The 19,528-nt window shown below is 40.6% G+C and overlaps 1 protein-coding gene across 10 annotated transcripts in view; it reads left to right on the top strand.

The window, feature by feature from the left end:
- Positions 1-19,528, top strand: part of anks1b (ankyrin repeat and sterile alpha motif domain containing 1B) — a 290,075-nt gene that overhangs the window by 209,501 nt on the left and 61,046 nt on the right. For all 10 annotated transcript variants that reach the window (XM_085138763.1, XM_085138764.1, XM_085138765.1 and 7 more), the window contains 4 exons: positions 4,201-4,850; positions 5,435-5,557; positions 14,419-14,488; positions 17,157-17,263. In XM_085138763.1, the coding sequence (XP_084994889.1) occupies positions 4,201-4,850; positions 5,435-5,557; positions 14,419-14,488; positions 17,157-17,263 (950 nt within the window). The remainder of the gene's footprint in view (positions 1-4,200; positions 4,851-5,434; positions 5,558-14,418; positions 14,489-17,156; positions 17,264-19,528) is intronic.

The raw sequence follows: 19,528 nt of genomic DNA on the forward strand, positions 1-19,528 counted from the left end.
CCAGTGTTTTGTTGATCTACTCCAGCCTTCTCCTTACCAGACGTTGACAAATTTAACATTTTCTGCTGATTTGTTGGCTATAAAAATCTATAATGAATTTATTTGGATTCTCTCCCAGCTATCTTGAACATTTAGTGTGTATATTGACATTTTCCATTAAGCTTAATTTAGTCACTTCTCAGCCCTAATACATAATACACTCAATACCTCTTTTGAATAAGAATAGTGTGTTGAATTGATCTACAACCTGTAGGATGTGCTGGGCAGCTATAACACTAAAGAACTCCGATAAATGAAAAGTAGTAGAAACAGCAGGAGCATTTACGTAACGTACACTACATACAGTAAATACAGCTCTATTTCTCTCCCTCTCTATTTTTTGCTTATTCTCTATGGAAAAATAGAAGGACGTGCACAAGTGAAGACTTTTAGTGTTTAAAAGTCGGTCGGCAGCCGCCTTTACTGTTGCCATTTAGTTCTAATTATGACAAATCTGTATTTATTGCACAAACATTTACATTGCTGCTGCTGTTTGCTTTCAGTTGAAGATTAGTTCCTGGGCTGTCCCGTTGCGTGCCACAACTTGTGTGTATTTGTGTATTTTCATACTAGTGTCGCAATAAAAAGCAGGTATGCAGTGATGCAGCTGTTGCTTCGCCCTGCGATTCCTAGATATGGCTGTACTTAAGCGAGAGCAGGGTGCACACAGTTTGACGGCTCTTTAGTTAGAGCTGAAACTAGCCTTGGATTTTCAGGTAAGAAACGCACACACGGACACACACAGCCTTACTCAAAGACACTGAGGATGGTGAGTGAAGCCTGGACACTCAGGAATGGATAAGTAATGAAGGTGAAAACAACTCAGAGGGGGAATCTATCGATTGTTTGCAGGGGAAGAAGAAGAAAGAAAAGCATAGTTAGCTGCCTGTTAGACGTATTGGTCTATTTATACTTTTTATAGAACTTTTCTTCTGTTTTTTCTTCAAATCAAAAATCTGCTCGGCTTTTGTTTTGTTTTTTTGTTTGTTTTCTGTCTCGATAAACAACTTGCTGATTTGATTGCCGTGTTTATCCACTGTACACTTTTTCCCTCGTTCTCCTGGAGGTCAAAGGCACTCAGCTGCCCGATGACTGCGAGAGATGCTGGAGCTCGCTGTTGCCATAGTTACGGGTAGACTCACCTGTTGCCAACTTTTTCATTTTTATTACAAAGAGGGGAAGTGAAGGGAGCAAAAGAAATTCATAACAGGGTTGTGAAAAGCACGTACAGAAAGAAAAGAGAGGGGAGAATGATCGTAATGATGCCTTTTAAGGGCCAATTCAGTTACCGCATCTCATGTGATTATTCTGACACATAATTTAAATTAGATACATTTATGTTTTATGTTGTAAGCATTCGCTGTGTGTGAGATAGTGATAAGAGATGGCTAGGCCTATGGGGAATGACTCGCTTTTGGAGCCTCCCTCAGAAAGACCATTCAAAGTATGTCTTCTTATGGATGCTTCTGCTCGGTCAAAGTAACACAGCGTGGACAATGAGAGAGAAATATTAAGATCAGAGGTCAGGGGGATTACTAATCTTTTGGCTGCTTTGTCCCATTTATCCTGAAAAATGATGGGGCTTAATAATCCGAAATGCTTTCAGTTGTGTAAGAAATAATGACATTTTCAGTAGATGCAATACTCAAGGATGAGTCATGGTTTCATCCCTCATTACCTGAAATGTGGATGGGTGTGTTTTGCGGTGCAGTCAAAATGTCTGTGTTTGAGGGGCCCCATTAATAATGTTTTTAGAAGAACTGAATCATCTCCTGGTTCAATCATAGTGAGCAATTTTAGTTGGCAACTTTATGCTTTCTTTCCGCTTTCTTTTCTTTCTCTTTCTTTCTCTTTCTTTCTCTTCTTCCATCATGCAGTTGTTGCATATTGATGTGTGGCTTGTTGTGCAGAAGGCAGTCAGAGAATGCTTGCAAAAACTGGCTGACAAACCAAGACATTGACTGTCTGTTTGTGTGGGTCGAGGATGTGGCTGGCAGCGGGGGTATGCAGTCAAATGATTGTAAATTCAGTGTGTGTGGGCCAGTGAGGGTACATGCCATTATTCCAGTGACAGTTTTGATTACAAGAGTGTAAATTTTTTTCTATTTGTTCAAGCAACTGTATTTGACTGTAAATAGTTATTAGGTGTGTGTGTTTATGTTTATATTTACTTCATCAATCAATGGTCAGACTGTTTCCATGGCCTGGTGCACAATCTTAACACAAAGTGACTGATAAGGGAACGAAAGGAGGGTCGGGGCTCGACTAACACAAGAAATAAACCCTTTTTCTTACCAGTATAGTTTAATTAGGAAATGAATGGAAAACGAAATCTGATTTTAGAAACCTGCCTTGGATGCAAAGCAGTGAAATCAGTTGTTTTTATTGGGTTTTTTTCCCCTCAAAAAATGGGAAATAGGTGCAGCAGTTACGGTTCATAAAAGTACATAAGTGATACAGTTTATAAGGGGAAAACAGAATCTGTACAATTCTAATGAGCTTGAAAGTCAGTATTTGGTATGACTTTATTCATCAACACAGCCCGAACTTACTTAGGCAGCTTTCTTGTCATTTCTTTAAGCAGTCTTCAGGAATAGTTCTTAAGACATTCAAAGCTCTTCCTTGGATATTGACTGTTTTTTGTTTCATTCCCTGTAATTCAATTCAATTCAATTCAATTTTATTTATATAGCGCCAAATCACAACAAAAGTCGCCTCAAGGCGCTTCATAGATACAGAGAAAAACCCAACAATCATATGACCCCCTATGAGCAAGCACTTTGGCGACAGTGGGAAGGAAAAACTCCCTTTTAACAGGAAGAAACCTCCGGCAGAACCAGGCTCAGGGAGGGGCGGCCATCTGCTGCGACCGGTTGGGGTGAGAGAAGGAAGACAGGATAAAAGACATGCTGTGGAAGAGAGACAGAGGTTAATAACAGATATGATTCAACACAGAGAGGTCTGTTAATACATAGAGAGCGAGAAAGGTGACTGGAAAGGAAAAACTCAATGCATCATGGGAATCCCCCGGCAGCCTACATCTATTGCAGCATAACTAAGGGAGGATTCAGGGTCACCTGGTCCAGCCCTAACTATATGCTTTAGCAAAAAGGAAAGTTTTAAGCCTAATCTTAAAAGTAGAGATAGTGTCTGTCTCCCGAATCCAAACTGGAAGCTGGTTCCACAGAAGAGGGGCCTGAAAACTGAAGGCTCTCCCTCCCATTCTACTTTTAAATACTCTAGGAACAACAAGTAGGCCTGCAGAGTGAGAGCGAAGTGCTCTAATAGGGTGATATGGTACTACAAGGTCATTAAGATAAGATGGGGCCTGATTATTTAAGACCTTGTATGTGAGGAGCAGGATTTTGAATTCAATTCTGGATTTAACAGGAAGCCAATGAAGGGAAGCCAAAACAGGAGAAACTCATATTTAGTGTAAGATTTGTCATGAGTCTAAGAATGTGGCAGTTCTGGTGAAATTACATTTTTCCTAATGAGCGTATCTTTTTAAAGAACATGTAAACATACACGACTTAAGTTGTAACTAATGGAGATGTAATTATAAGCATTCACTGATACAATAATAGTCAAGTATACATAGAACGCGTGCGCACGCGTGCGCACACACACACACACACACATACACACATAAAGAGTCAGAAGCAGCTTTCCAACTGCTGCACAGAGACAGAGTGAGTGGACGTCTAAAAGCATCCCCTGACACATTAAAATAAAATAAAAAATACTCAAACCACATCGATGGTCTGAGAATATGTGTCTGGACGAGTTCATGCATACATGTAAGTTCAGATGCACAAGCATGCCATTTGCACCCACACAGTGAAGGCGCAGAGGTGCAAAATGCAAGTCTGGAGCCCTTTTGCTCCTCTGAGAAACAAACAGGTCTTCTACAAGGGAAGCAGAAGATGCATTACCCTGTTCTTATCTTCCTGTTTGCAGCTAGTGTAGTTTTTACTTTTCTTTCTCTTTCTGTTATTTGATGAGTACTTTATTCTATACTTGCTGTCTTGTATTCTTGGAATAAATTCATTCATTTGTATCATTGTTTTGGCATTTGACTCAAATACAATGCACATGCTTAGGGTAATTTGTTTGAGATAATGGTAATCACATTTTTTTGTGCATGTGTCCTGTCTGCAGACGACATCCCTTATCAGCGAGACCCGACTCCTCCTCCTCCCTGCTTGTCCTCCAAATCAAACGCTCTGTCACAGGACCACAGGAAGAGCCACATCCCAGAGGAGTTTGCAGGCCTGCTTCATGGATCTTCTCCAGCCTGTGAACCCCCCGATACACCTTACCACCTTTACAGCCCCAAATCCTTTAAAAATACAGATGTCCAGAGCAACTTTCTGCAGACCCCGGAGTTCAGCATTGTGATCGGCGGAGGAGCCAGTCAGGTCTTCTCCCGGCCAGGGAGTGAGTCATACTCTCAGAGCTTAGCCAACGACACTCGAAAGCCACAGGTTGTGTACCGGACTATCTTCCACACCAAGGTCAACCAGGACCAGGCTCAACCCAGAAACTGTGAACAGCTAGATCTGCCTCGTGGATGGTCTACCCTGAGCCACCCACCCTCTTGTTCCTCTGGTCAAAACGGAGAAGTTGCAGATTTACGGGGAAGCCAGACAGGAGCGACATCCAGAGACAGTTCACCTGGGATTGGCTACGAGGAAAGGGCTTGCACCCTTGGGAGGATGAGGTCCATGCCACGCAGTGTGTTGGACCTGCAGCTTTCGAAATCTCTTTCCAAGTCTGATTCTAACCTAGTGGCAGTGTCTCCCATACAGGTAAGTTGTCGCTACCTTAACAGTGTCATTCTCTATGCAGCCAGAGCACTAAAAAGAACATGAATTCTACGATTTAGATTAATAAGAGTTATTAACAAGAGTCTTTCTTATTAAGTGTTTCTGAGAATTCATTTGACATCATAAGTAAAACTTCACTCTTTTTAAACGTCTGCACAAGCAAAGAAGTCTCCAGTATTGTTGTACTGAGCACAAATGCAAATATCGTAAATATTCACTTATATAAAAATAATTTGCATCTTGCTGTGTCATGTGACTTCATAAACAGAGCAGAAACCAGTCCAGCCAATTGGATAACTCATCAATCTGGGTCACAATGTTCTCTGCCGCAGCACATTTTATGAGACTTCTGTAATTCATTGTAAATAAATCATGAGCTAAATACATAATCTGTTTGATGAAAATAGTGCCATTACAGCTGAAAGTTTGATGAGCACTGAACTGACTTATTTTCAGTTTTAGTTGTTCATATTTTTAAGGTTAAATATTTGGCAACTTTTGTTTTGCATCTCGTATTTGTGCAGTAATTAAGCACAAAGTGTTTTATTTTGTTTTTTTTCTTACAGGAAGAGCACAGCTGGGGGTCCGGATCACGGGGCCAGGGCCCTGGAAGTCCGAGCCCACGTGAAGGCGCCAGCCCGGAGGGGAGATTGGAGAGAACGCCGTCTTTCACTGCTGAGTGGGAAGAGGTAAGAAGACAGTTTTCCTGACATGCACAGCTTATCACCCAACGTTTAGCATCAATTGCAACATTAAAGAAGAAGCCAAGTTGTCAGCGCCTCTGCTCTGACACTGCATTTATTTTGGTGATAAAATGGATTAAATCCATCGTGCTTTGTCAAAGTGAACCATCTCAGCAGGAAACAGTTGAAAACTCCACACCCACAGCAGTGAGCTGCTTCAATTTTTCCTCCCTTTGAAATACACTCAGCTACTACAGTGCAGAAGGAGCCCAAGTGCTAATTTAACATGCTCACATATTGATTTTATTCTGTAACCAGCGATGAAGCTGCAGGGAAGACCCATGTATCTGAGAGAAGGCAGTTTGTAGTTTCTATTAAAGAGCTGCGGTCCAGGGTGCTGCATGCTTTGGTCTTGGTGTGTTTGTGCCCAGGGTTCTTTCAATATTAAAGGCTCTCTGACACAGATGTGATGCATTGACTGGACGCTATGAGGTGCCGTAAGGGACATTATTACTGAAACGCTCTCACACACACTACTGAAATTTTAGCTCTCACACACACTACTGAAACACTCTCACACACACTACTGAAACGCTCTCACACACACAACTGAAATTTTAGCTCTCACACACACTACTGAAACGCTCTCACACACACTACTGAAACGCTCTCACACACACTACTGAAATTTTAGCTCTCACACACACTACTGAAACGCTCTCACACACACAACTGAAATGCTCTCACACACACTACTGAAACGCTCTCACACACACTACTGAAATTTTAGCTCTCACACACACTACTGAAACGCTCTCACACACACAACTGAAATTTTAGCTCTCACACACACTACTGAAACGCTCTCACACACACTACTGAAACGCTCTCACACACACTACTGAAACGCTCTGACACACACTACTGAAACGCTCTCACACACACTACTGAAACGCTCTCACACACACAACTGAAATTTTAGCTCTCACACACACTACTGAAACGCTCTCACACACACAACTGAAACGCTCTCACACACACTACTGAAACGCTCTCACACACGCTACTGAAATTTTAGCTCTCACACACACTACTGAAACGCTCTCACACACACTACTGAAATTTTAGCTCTCACACACACTACTGAAACGCTCTCACACACACTACTGAAACACTCTCACACACACTACTGAAATTTTAGCTCTCACACACACTACTGAAACGCTCTCACACACACTACTGAAACGCTCTCACACACACAACTGAAATTTTAGCTCTCACACACACAACTGAAACGCTCTCACACACACAACTGAAATTTTAGCTCTCACACACACTACTGAAACGCTCTCACACACACAACTGAAACGCTCTCACACACATTACTGAAACGCTCTCACACACGCTACTGAAATTTTAGCTCTCACACACACTACTGAAACGCTCTCACACACACAACTGAAATTTTAGCTCTCACACACACTACTGAAACGCTCTCACACACACTACTGAAACGCTCTCACACACACTACTGAAACGCTCTCACACACACTACTGAAATTTTAGCTCTCACACACACTACTGAAACGCTCTCACACACACTACTGAAACGCTCTCACACACACAACTGAAATTTTAGCTCTCACACACACTACTGAAACGCTCTCACACACACAACTGAAACGCTCTCACACACACTACTGAAACGCTCTCACACACACTACTGAAATTTTAGCTCTCACACACACTACTGAAACGCTCTCACACACACAACTGAAATGCTCTCACACACACTACTGAAACGCTCTCACACACACTACTGAAATTTTAGCTCTCACACACACTACTGAAACGCTCTCACACACACAACTGAAATTTTAGCTCTCACACACACTACTGAAACGCTCTCACACACACTACTGAAACGCTCTCACACACACTACTGAAACGCTCTGACACACACTACTGAAACGCTCTGACACACACTACTGAAACGCTCTCACACACACAACTGAAATTTTAGCTCTCACACGCACTACTGAAACGCTCTCACACACACAACTGAAACGCTCTCACACACACTACTGAAACGCTCTCACACACACTACTGAAATTTTAGCTCTCACACACACTACTGAAACGCTCTCACACACACTACTGAAACGCTCTCACACACACAACTGAAATTTTAGCTCTCACACACACTACTGAAACGCTCTCACACACACTACTGAAACGCTCTCACACACACTACTGAAACGCTCTCACACACACTACTGAAATTTTAGCTCTCACACACACTACTGAAACACTCTCACACACACTACTGAAACGCTCTCACACACACAACTGAAACGCATTTCCGCTGAACAGGAAGTCGTTTCCTGACAAGGAAACTGATGGAAAAAGTGGTATATTTCAAAACACTACAAGGATGTCTACTCAGCAACCTGCTAGTACAGCAGTTCCCAACCTTTTTTGTGCCACGTAAACAATATAAAAAAAAAAAAAAAAGATAAATACCATGAAAACCATAAATTTTAAACTCAAGCCTCAACTCTTGCGACCCGGTACCAAACGACTCACAGACCGGTACTGGTCCAGGACCTGGGGGTTGGGGACGGCTGTGCTTGTAGCCTAAGTGAAGCAGCCGCATTACTTAACAATATTTTAGCTTCCTTGAATCAAGGAATGGATTCAAGGTGCAACAGGGAATTCGGCAATTATGTCCTGTTTCCCCTAAGCTTTTTATATTGGCAACTCAGTTGTTAACACTATTAATCAAAAATTCTAACGACATATAAGGAATATCAATTTTTAATAAAGAATTCAAAATAAGTCAATTCACAGATGATACATCTATGTTTTTGAAAGATAAATACATGGTAGAGAAAACTAAAGCTTCTCGTTTATCTTTCAGTATCAAAAAATGTGAACTTCTCCCGATTCATACAAGCTCTGACTCCTCAATAGCTTTGGTTAGAGTTGAATCTAAAGTTAAATATATAGGGCTGATAATATCTAAAAAACCCAATTAGCAGAAAAGACACCAATATTTCTAACTGTATCATCGAGATGAAGAAATCACTTAGCCACTGGTTAAGCAGAGACCTCGCTTTTTTTGGCAGAAACATCCTATCTAAAGCTGAAGGCATCTCCAAATTGATTTATCCTTGTCACTCTCTATATATCTCCTCTAAAAGCATTAATAAGGCTAACACAGTTATTTTCGAATTTTTGTGGAGGAATAAAACCCATTACATAGAAAGATATCAGCTTGTGAAGGAATACAATAAAGGTGGTATCAAAACTCCAGAATTAGAATTTATGGATGGCACCCTTAGAATTAAATGGTTAAAATCTTGTCTGTCACAGCCAGACTCTACTTAGCTCCACATCCTATGATCCTTGTTTAATAAAATAGTATACAGGATTAGACTTTATTTTGAAATGTGATTTTGCGGTAAATAAAATCCCCATAAAGATATCAAACTTTCCAAAACAGACTGTGCATTTTTGGGAAAATGAGATTTACCCACAACTTCTCCCCATAATTCAACCTTATGGAATAATAGGGTAATAACACTTAATCAAAAATCAATTTTCAAGAGTGACTGGTTTGAACAAAAAGATTATATTCATAACAGATTTGTTGGATGATAACGGTGTAATTCTAAGTTACCCAGACTTTTCAGAAAAATATTGTCTAAACTGTTCTCAAAGAGAATATAACAAATTTTGTGAACTGGTCCCACTGCCTCTGCTTCATTTGATTAAAATTTTTATGATATACAATAATTTCTCATCAGTGCTCCCAAATTTATTGCTAGGGCAATGTCAGCTGTTTGATAAAAATGCAATAAGAAATTTGTTAGTAGTTTCTTCAAAGACAAAAATATTTCATAGTTACGACAGAATGGTTACATTGCATGGTTCTAATTTAGTTATTTCATATACACTGGATAAAGCATACTAAAAATTTATGAAATAGCCTATTCTACCTAAAGTTAAAGAAACACACTTTAAAAAAAATTAATCCTGTGGCAGAATTTCTAAAAAAAAGAGATTTGGCTTTGAGGTGGATCAGTGTTCTTTTTGTACTGATGAAAATGAAACCCTAGAACATCTTTTTTTTTTTCTATGCCCTATCACACAATGTATTTGGTGCAACTTAAAAAATTGGATTTTCCTAAATATTAATGATGTGCCACTATTTGAATTACATCATAATTTTTTTTATATGGATCATCTGTCTCAGACATTATTAACATCATCATACGTTTGAGTAAATATCATATCCATTGTGTTAAATTGAGGAATGCTAAGCCTTCTCTCCCTGGTTTTATTGATGATTTTAAGATATTTTTTTCTTTGCTAAAAAAAGACAAAAAGCACATATGCCAAAAAAAAAAAAACCAGGATAATGCCCGTCTCCTGCTATTCTAAATTTTGACTTATGCTGAGGCTAATATATTTTTAAGTAATGCAGCTGTCTCACTAAGACTAAGCTGTCTAACTTATCGTTCCATGATTCGATTCAATTAGATTCGATTCAATTCAATTCAATTTGATTCTGGGAAATTTTGACAGTCAGCAATATTATAATTCAGATCAGTACATTTACATATTTTTGTATCTAAAAAAAGGAAGCTGACACACGCAAGACTTTATCAAAGGTGTAAGCGTCACAGCAGATGCCTTTGTGTAAAAGTAGCTGAAGATAAAACACAGAAAAACATGAAGGTGATTTTTCCTGGCCTGGGATTTTATAAAAAATATTCTGCAGTACATCAAAAACGAAAGAAAACCATTAATCAACATATGAACGTTACCTCTGACGTTCCAGCGGTTTTATTAGAGACACGGCTAAGCGTTTTGCATTTTGCATAATTTTTAAATGTTTAAATTTGTTCAGTATTGAACGGCAGAAATAAGATTTTCTTTTCGGAAGTATGTAAAACGAAAAAAAAAAACAGCGGCCGACAGCGCTGTAAACAACAGTAGACTTGTGCGTAACAAGCAAGCGAATAATGCAGAAAACAGATTTTTAGACGGGAAACAGTTCTTGAAGTACAGAGAGAGAGAGAAAGAGAGAGAGAGAGAGCTGTGCATGACGTGTGATTTTATCGTGGTGGAAGCAAAACAGTAAACGTCAGAGGGAATTCATGACGATGTTTATGTGAAGCGCAGTTTGGATCTTCTTTTGCTGCTGGTTCAGTCAATATTGTTTGGAGAGAGATCAAACTAACAGCTTTAGAATCTGCGCAAAAACGGTGTGAAAACAAAGCGCGGACCGCCGACAGATCAGAATCAGCCAGCTGTTGGCTTTCAGCCCCGACCGTGTCCGTGCTGTCGGGTGAGAAAGGCGACATCCCATTGATTCTGATCCGCAGGTCCGCGCTGTGTGTTTACGTCTTTGTGCAGAATCCGTGTTCCTGCTCTCATTTACCGTTTTAGCTGTTTGGTGGTTGTTGAAATTTTGTGCGGTTTCACCTGAGATTCTGGCATTTCGGGCAAAATTAATTTATATTAAAAAATCGATTCAGGATTTTAATGAATCGATTTTACGTTATCCAAGCCAGAATCGATTTTAATTGATAAATCGATTATAAAAACCCACCCCTAACTAGCAGGTTGCTGAGTAGACATCTGTGTAGTGGTTTGTTTGAAATCTACCACTTTTTCCTTCAGTTTCTTTGTCAAGAATTAACTTCCTGTTCAACTAAAACGCCTTCCTGTTCAACTGAAACGCCTTCCTGTTTAACTGAAATGCCTTCCTGTTCAACTGAAACGCCTTCCTGTTCAACTGAAACGCCTTCCTGTTTAACTGAAATGCCTTCCTGTTCAACTGAAATGCCTTCCTGTTCAACTGAAACGCCTTCCTGTTTAACTGAAATGCCTTCCTGTTCAACTGAAATGCCTTCCTGTTCAACTGAAATGCCTTGGTTTTTCAGTAGTGTGTGTGAGAGCATTTCAGTAGTGTGCGTGAGAGTGTTTCAGTAGTGTGTGTGAGAGCTAAAATTTCAGTAGTGTGTGTGAGAGCTAAAATTTCAGTAGTGTGTGTGAGAGTGTTTCAGTTGTGTGTGTGAGAGCGTTTCAGTAGTGTGTGAGAGCTAAAATTTCAGTAGTGTGTGTGAGAGCGTTTCAGTAGTGTGTGTGAGAGCGTTTCAGTAGTGTGTGTGAGAGTGTTTCAGTAGTGTGTGTGAGAGTGTTTCAGTAGTGTGTGTGAGAGCTAAAATTTCAGTAGTGTGTGTGAGAGCGTTTCAGTAGTGTGTGTGAGAGCGTTTCAGTAGTGTGTGTGAGAGCGTTTCAGTAGTGTGTGTGAGAGCTAAAATTTCAGTAGTATGTGTGAGAGCGTTTCAGTAGTGTGTGTGAGAGCTAAAATTTCAGTAGTATGTGTGAGAGCGTTTCAGTAGTGTGTGTGAGAGCGTTTCAGTAGTGTGTGTGAGAGTGTTTCAGTAGTGTCTGTGAGAGCGTTTCAGTAATAATGTCCCTTACGGCACCTCATAGGACGCCACTGTTTGGATCCTTATAACCATTTGGGGTCACAGACACATTGACTTCCGCTCACTCTTCACACCTCAGAAAAAAAGCACTCGTTGCACCCTGACACTCCCAGAAAATGAAAAACCAAGTTTTGCAAAAAAAAGAAAGTTCCATCACACGTAATCATGGGGATGCCTTAATTAGTCTCTCTATTTTTAAAGTAACACTAATGCATGTCAGTGGAAGTCCATTTGTGCGTGCCTTTCCACATTTGCATGCACATGTTCATTAATTCCTCCACGCAGCTCATGACTTCCTGATGATGATGAATTGCCATATGGAATTTTCCACAGTTCTCATATTTCTTTTTCTGAATAATTGCATGCTGCGTGAGGAAGAGATAAGGTTAGATTGGCCCCGGGGAAATTTAAGGTTGGTAAACAGGGATTTCAGAGGAAAAAATAACAAAGCTGCTCTATATCTATCACATGCTCAGGAAAGTGTTGCATTATCGAGAAGAGAGGAGTGGCAAGGGACATTCCATAACAGTCAGTGATTTGAAGATACTCATTCTCTTTAGTCCAACAAGCTGAAAGGTAGTCCAATATGCTGGTTTATACAAAAAATATGGTTATTGGGGGGGGGGGGGGTGTTCTTCTTGGTCAAAATCTAAATTCAAGTGACCCAGATTAGTCTCTTAATCTGAGCCTGACACATGAAACATGGGTTGCATTAGTTTTATTTTGTAGGGGAGCTAAAATGTCGAGCTTAAATACTCCAGAGATCTGCTGTAGATCTAGTAAATGCATCTGATCATATTTGGAATTAGGACCTGCAAACTATTTGACATTTGTTTAAAGGTAAACATTCTATCCCTGCTTTGAATGACTGTGCATTGTTATGATAGATCTGCTAGAACTTGCATTGTGCAGATGATATTGATGAACTTGCAAGAAAAGATGCTGGAACATCTTGATAAAGCATTGCCCCAGCTCATAACCAACAATATCCAAGGTATCAATTTAGATTTCAAAGTCAGTGGGACAAGACAGGAAATGGTGAAGACCTTCAAGTATCTTGGTTCTATGATATTAGATAAAGGCTTAAAACTTGAGATTTTGGTAAAGACAGCAGCTGAAATACCAAAATTTAAGACCACCAGCTAAATTTGCACTTTTTTGATCCTGCCACCTTATTTCAAATTCCAACGTTCAGAGTTCGACATGCCATCCCACAATATACATGTTTGACTATATAAGTCTATATATATATAAGTCTACACTCATATACAATACAGACATAAAACAATTTAAGCTCACAAACCAAAACAACAAACTGCACTTTTACATTGGCTAAACACCCTGTGATTATCTGTATGTGCTCCAAAATTCACCTGCTGTGCTTCCTGTTGTCTAACTTTCTGTACGCCTGTGAAAAATGGACCCTCGTGACAGGACTCCAAAGACGTATTCTGGCATTACCGATAATATAGTCCATGACTGATGTTTTATTTAATATAGTGTCAAATTTTAATTGGTCCATCACCCGGTGATCTTCTTCTTTGTTGTTTAACGATTATTCAAAACATCTCAGGCACTTCTGTGCAGATTGGCTTTGATGTCTTGATACTGGGGTGGATGAATGGATTCGACTTGACCCAAACCAACTGCTTTTAGACTTTTTAGACCTACAGATTATCTCCCTGCCAATATTGTCTTACTGCGTTTAAATAGTTGTAGTTGTACACGTCATTTTTTTTTTCTTTTTTTAAAATAATGTATCATTAACAGCATTTTCGATTCATTAGCTTTACTTCAAAATAAAGTTGTTTAGAAAAATGTCACATCAGCTTTAAATCTACCACTCTGAGTCTTGATTTATTGCTTGCATTTGCATTGGTGCTTGGTGTGTAGTGACATATGCAGAAATTACTTTCAGTTTATCCTATTACAAAGACCACCTTCATGGTCTGTCAGCTTGTAAACAGCATTTGAATTTGTCAGACCTGACTCCTTAAACACTCAGGTTTCTCTGACCTCTGAGCCAGCGGTGCTGAAATGTAGGTGGATGTGCAGGTTGCATAGTTAAGTGGTTATCAGCAGGTCCAGGGTTGAGGAAGATCATTTTACTGCTAGTAGTCAGACACTAATGAAGCCACACTAGCTCTCTCCAATCCAGCCTTCTCCTTTCATCTCTGCTCTGGTGTCTTTAAATTTCCCGTTCCTCCATGCTTTTCCAATTCACAGGGGGAATGACTGGCATTGAGCATGCAGGCTGGCGTAATGATCATGCTACGTGACAGTCGAATCTAGAAATGGGGGTTAGCCTTATTACTGGGAAATGACTTTTCCTCCCTCACTCTCTTTCTCTCATCTGATCAGATTGACAAGATTATGAGCTCCATTGGGGCAGGAATAAGCAGTGGATTGGACATTAAGGATGATACCTCAGGTAAGAACGGGCATGTATGAGTGAGTCTGTGTGAATCTGACTTTAAGGGCAAGTCATGTGTATCAATTAAATTTTTAGTCATATGCTCATATGTTGGGCACCATTTTTCCATAGTATGATAGTATTGCACTTAACATAGCAGTTGCTGAGTAATTAAGAGATTATGAAAAGTTAGAATCTGAGTTTTGTTACTACCAAACCTTGGGTAATGAGATAAATTAGCAGTGTTGGAGTGTTACTCACACATACTTGATACTTACTAATTTGCTTATTTACTTCTGAGAATGGAATTTCTTATGCTATTCATTACCTTAATTTTGTGTTATTCTTTAATATGCCCTCTAATGCATTTCCATAGTCCCATACACCGACACAAATCCCTACCCTACAGTAATAAGGACACACAATCTTTCTTTTGAACAGAAAGCCAACAACACAAAGTAATGCTGAAAACCAGCCCAAAGTGACTTTGAAACGAGTGCCTCTTGAAGTTCAGGCTCTGGCTGCCGGACTGGGTTCAGCATACAGTCAGTTCTTTGCTAGCTTTGTGTCAACGTTATAATGCAGTATGGACACAGTTTGCACTTTACCATCATGCTCTGGTGCTTTCTCTGTTGCTGTGGTAAAAATATACTCACAGCCTGCTGGATAGGTCTTTGCCTCAGTTTTTGCCAGCAAATTTCCAGTGCTATTAAGTACTAATTAGCAGGCATGTGTATTTGTGTTGCACATCTACAGTGAATCACTGCAGATTGCTAACAAAGCTTGTTAACAGTTACTTAGAACCCCACTTTCACTTTGGGTTCCAAAAAAAAAAAGTTAGTGCTTCAAAAACCAAAGGGTGGCTACACCCATCATGGATATATGGTCTATATTGTGTGTGCTTTGGTGGTAAACTGCCATTCACACAACATTATACTGTGCATAGATCTTTTAGAAAAAGGTTTCTTTAAGCTTATTGATCACATTAAAAACACATTATTTGTAATTGAAATAATGGGTGTTAATGATGAATTAGCAACTGCCACAGATCTTATAGGAGCTCAGCTCTCACTGGGTCCGACATAACTTGAACTGAGGCATTGACCCTGTCAGCTAGACCCATTATAGGAAACAAAAGAGAGACCCCACATGTGGTAAAATTTGAAATAATGTGGGGAAAGCGACAGCATAGCAGTTCATAGGTTGTATATAGAATATTAGATAGAGGTGGAGTTGCAAGGAAATACTAAAATTTGAATAATTGATTTCCTGTTTTATTTTCAGCTAAGAAGCTTTTTTATATTGTTGATAGAAATGGTGGCCAAAACTATGAAATTAAGACTGCCGTTGTTAATTTAAGAATTTATCTGATTAGCACGTGGGTGGTTTTGTAAGCGATCTTGTGTGGTTCTTACAGGATAAATGGAACTTTTTTTCTGCACAGAAAAGCACTGTTTTTGCCAGTTTCCTCACCTGCATACCTTGAAGTCTCCACTAGTCATCTATTTACTGCATTCATCCCCCTTTCCCTGTATTAAGTCCCCCATCCTCCACGTCCTGATCCTCTCTCTCTCTCTTTTCATCTGTGAATGCAAAGCTGCTTTTATCCATGGTTACCACAGAGAGAAATCCAGTTTATGCCACACCAGTTCTTCCCACCAACAACATATACAAAGCACCGCGCGTGCACACACACACACACACACACACTCAGACGTGTGTGTATATTTATGGCCACATGGATACAGTCAGCATGGTGCTGGTATGAGCGGTCGGCAGCTCAGCTCGCAGACAAAGGAGCTGAAGATGTTGCAAGGACTATTATCAGCAGTGCGAGCCAGATATATGTAGAGCAGCAGAGAGAGAGCAGGGTGATGATCGACACTGAGAGAAGACGGAGACTGGAGGTAGACAGGGGAAAGTGAGCGAGGGAGAGAGAGAGTGAGCGAGTGAGACTGAGAGAGTGAGGGAACGAAGGAGGAAAGCAGTGCGCTCAGAAAAGAGAGAGAGACAGAGAGAGAGGAGGCTGCAGAAGCATACAGATGAGAGTGGGAGTACTTGATAAAGAGAAATCTACAACGCGGGCAGCTCTCTCTCTTTTTCTCTCTCTGAAACACACACACACACATTTGCGTGCACACACACACACACACAAGCTCCGGGGAGCAGCCAAGCGAGCGCAACAGCTGAAAAGAAGCTGCTGCTGTGCTGTGCACGACAAACACACAGTCGATTTTGCTTGCGGATCTATACCTCCAGTCTTATCCATCACCCATTTCTGGCAGGATTTAACCTCCATGACAGAAGCTTTTTTCTGGATACAACTTCAGCCCTCAGCCCCTTCCCATCTTTCCTCCAGCTGGATTCAGAGAAAGAAGCGTCTGGACGTCTTAACCTCCACTTTTACCTGCTTGCACCCTTGCATGCTGACCCCCTTCATACTCACCATGCCCCTTGCCTAGCCTCCTTTTCTTCCCCCCTTTCCCCCCTCTACCTGCCCTCCCTTCATCTTTGTTGTCTTGCTGCCTTGCCAAAAGACTCTTCAAAAGCATGGCGGGCTCCTTCGACAGCCACTTTGCCCGCCACAACATGATGTGGCAGTGCCAGCTGTCTCAGCCAGACTGCCGCTGCTACCGCGTGGATGGCTACTCCCTACTGAAACGTTTGCCCCTCCACCCCCTTATAGGTCCCCGCTGCCCGCTGCAGTCTGTGGGCCAGTGGCTAGACTCCATCGGCCTGGTCCAGTACGAGAACCACCTGCTGGCCAATGGATTTGACAACGTCCAGTTTATGGTGAGTGTTTTCATTGTGTTTTGAGGGAAAAGAAAGCTTCTTCAAGCTTTCTCTGCTCCTCGAGCTCATCATTTCATTGTTTTCTGTGCAGGGATTTGCATGACCAGCATGTTTCCTCCATCACATTTTTTAGCTTGAATTTATTGAATTTCCCCTTTTTTTTGTATCATCTTCTCTCTCTTTCTTTCATTCTTCCCTTCCCATCATTACTGCCTCTCCCATCTGATGCCATGTGAGGTCCTCCTACGCACAGAAATCCTACACCACATTTCTGCCACAGCAAAAAAATCCAGCTCCAGCATCATGCTGCACACATACGTGCTCATGCTGCAATAAAAATGCATGCTGAAATCACAGTTGTTTTACGGTTTTTGCACGCATCCGCTTGCACACAGAGGAAAAACTGTGCACACAACCACCTGTAGCCTGCGGATCGGGATCCAAACTGATAGTCTCCTCTAGTTTATGCAATCCCTTCTTAATCAGTGACGTAGGAAGAGAAACTCGCTAGGTCATTTTGGACATTCTTTTGATGTTGCATGTGTGTGTTAGTGGGAAAGATATCCATGGAAGAGGGAGGGTTGAGCAGGAAAGTAGGAAATGAAAACAAGGAGAGAAAGCAGTAGAGAAGCGATGACGCTCGATCAAGAAAAACTGCAGCAGAAGCAGAAAGATGGGAGGCAAAGCAGAGAGATGCTGACTGGATGACTTCCTCTTCAGTTGGAGATTATTATTACTAATAATCTCCAACTGAAGGGGGGGCGATATCTCAAAAATGGCAAATATAAAGGGGTTCGAGGGTTTATCCAGTTCTCTAATTCTGGTTGACTTACAGCCTCTTATTTTCTCCTGACTTCTTGACATCCAGAAGAGAGAATGCAGATAAATGTTGATATTTCTGACATCAGGTCAACTGCCAGAGTATGCATGGATCACCATAAGTATTTATGGATGCATGTAAGCCTGTGTGAGCGTTCTGGTCCTACACTCAGTGTGACCTGCATCTGTTCCTTTAGTTACCCTGGCAACAGGATGAAATCACACCATCTCTCTGTTGTGTGTTTCTCCCACACGTGGTCACAGTTTATCTTGTGGTTAAAGTATTTAATACAGATGAAATGGTTTTGAAGAAGCAGTAGGTGTATCTGGGCCGTCTAAGATAAAGAATTAAACATGGTGATAATTGCAGCGCACTGTGTCTTCAAAATATACAATTCTATCCATTAGAGAGAGCATAAGTTTCCCCTTTTTTCTGAGTCAGTTTTATTTGTATAGCACTAGTTCACAACAACAGTTAGCTCAATGTATGTTGCACTGTGAGGTGGAGGAGACCAGTTTAGCTATGAGGCCTAAGTTGTTCGTAGTCTTTCTATGCTCCTCTTTTCAAAATGCAGGAGAAAGGAGGCATAATCAAAGTGATAGACATGTAAACCCATGCCGAGTGAAAAAAGTCCGTAATTGGAGGTCCCCTAGCAGTCTTAATACATAGCAACATATCTAAGGCATGGTTCAGGGTCGACAGAGGAATCTTAAGTATAAGATTGATCAAAAAGTAAAGTTTTCAGCATCACAAGTAGAAATGGTGCTCATCCCCTGAACCCACTGGACGGGAGCCAAATAACTGAAGGCTTGGACTTCCTAAAAACCATGAGTAAGCTTATGCTCTGAGAATGAAGTACAATATCGGGATGGAGAAAGACAGAAATTCCTGATTTTCTTAAGCTGGTAACTGTTGAGAACACATGCGGTTTTAGAGAACTTCTTGGTCTTAGTTTGATCTAGTTAGCCATTCTCGAAAGTCAAGTTAAAACCTGGAGCACCTTCATGGTTACTGTGTCAGGGTGGCTGAAACGGTACCATTCTTGCCTTGTGTACTTAGGGGATGCATCAACGCAGTGATAATGGCAAGATAGCAGATATTTCCTAATAAAGCTCAACATATAAAGCATACTTGAATTTTTTTATTGGCATACAGATTCATTCAGAAGCATTATCTCAAACTATCTTTTAATAAGATATTTATCTAAAACCAACCTGCCATCTGGAGTTTCAGCACAACTTCTAATTTTAATTGGAAATTTATATAAATCCATTTTCTCATAATGAATCAAGTTTCATGGGTGTCTGCAGAACATTACATTATTTTTCTGTTTACATCCTCCTTTGGTAAGTTAATGAGCAGAAGGTAGGAGTCACTGCAGCAGCTGTTAGTGTCCAGGCAACTGTTAACGTCACAAATAGGCTGTTCACAGCTTTTTGTTTTGT

The sequence above is a fragment of the Neolamprologus multifasciatus genome, chromosome 17 (assembly GCF_963576455.1).
Source record: "Neolamprologus multifasciatus chromosome 17, fNeoMul1.2, whole genome shotgun sequence".
Taxonomy (NCBI): Eukaryota; Metazoa; Chordata; class Actinopteri; order Cichliformes; family Cichlidae; genus Neolamprologus; species Neolamprologus multifasciatus.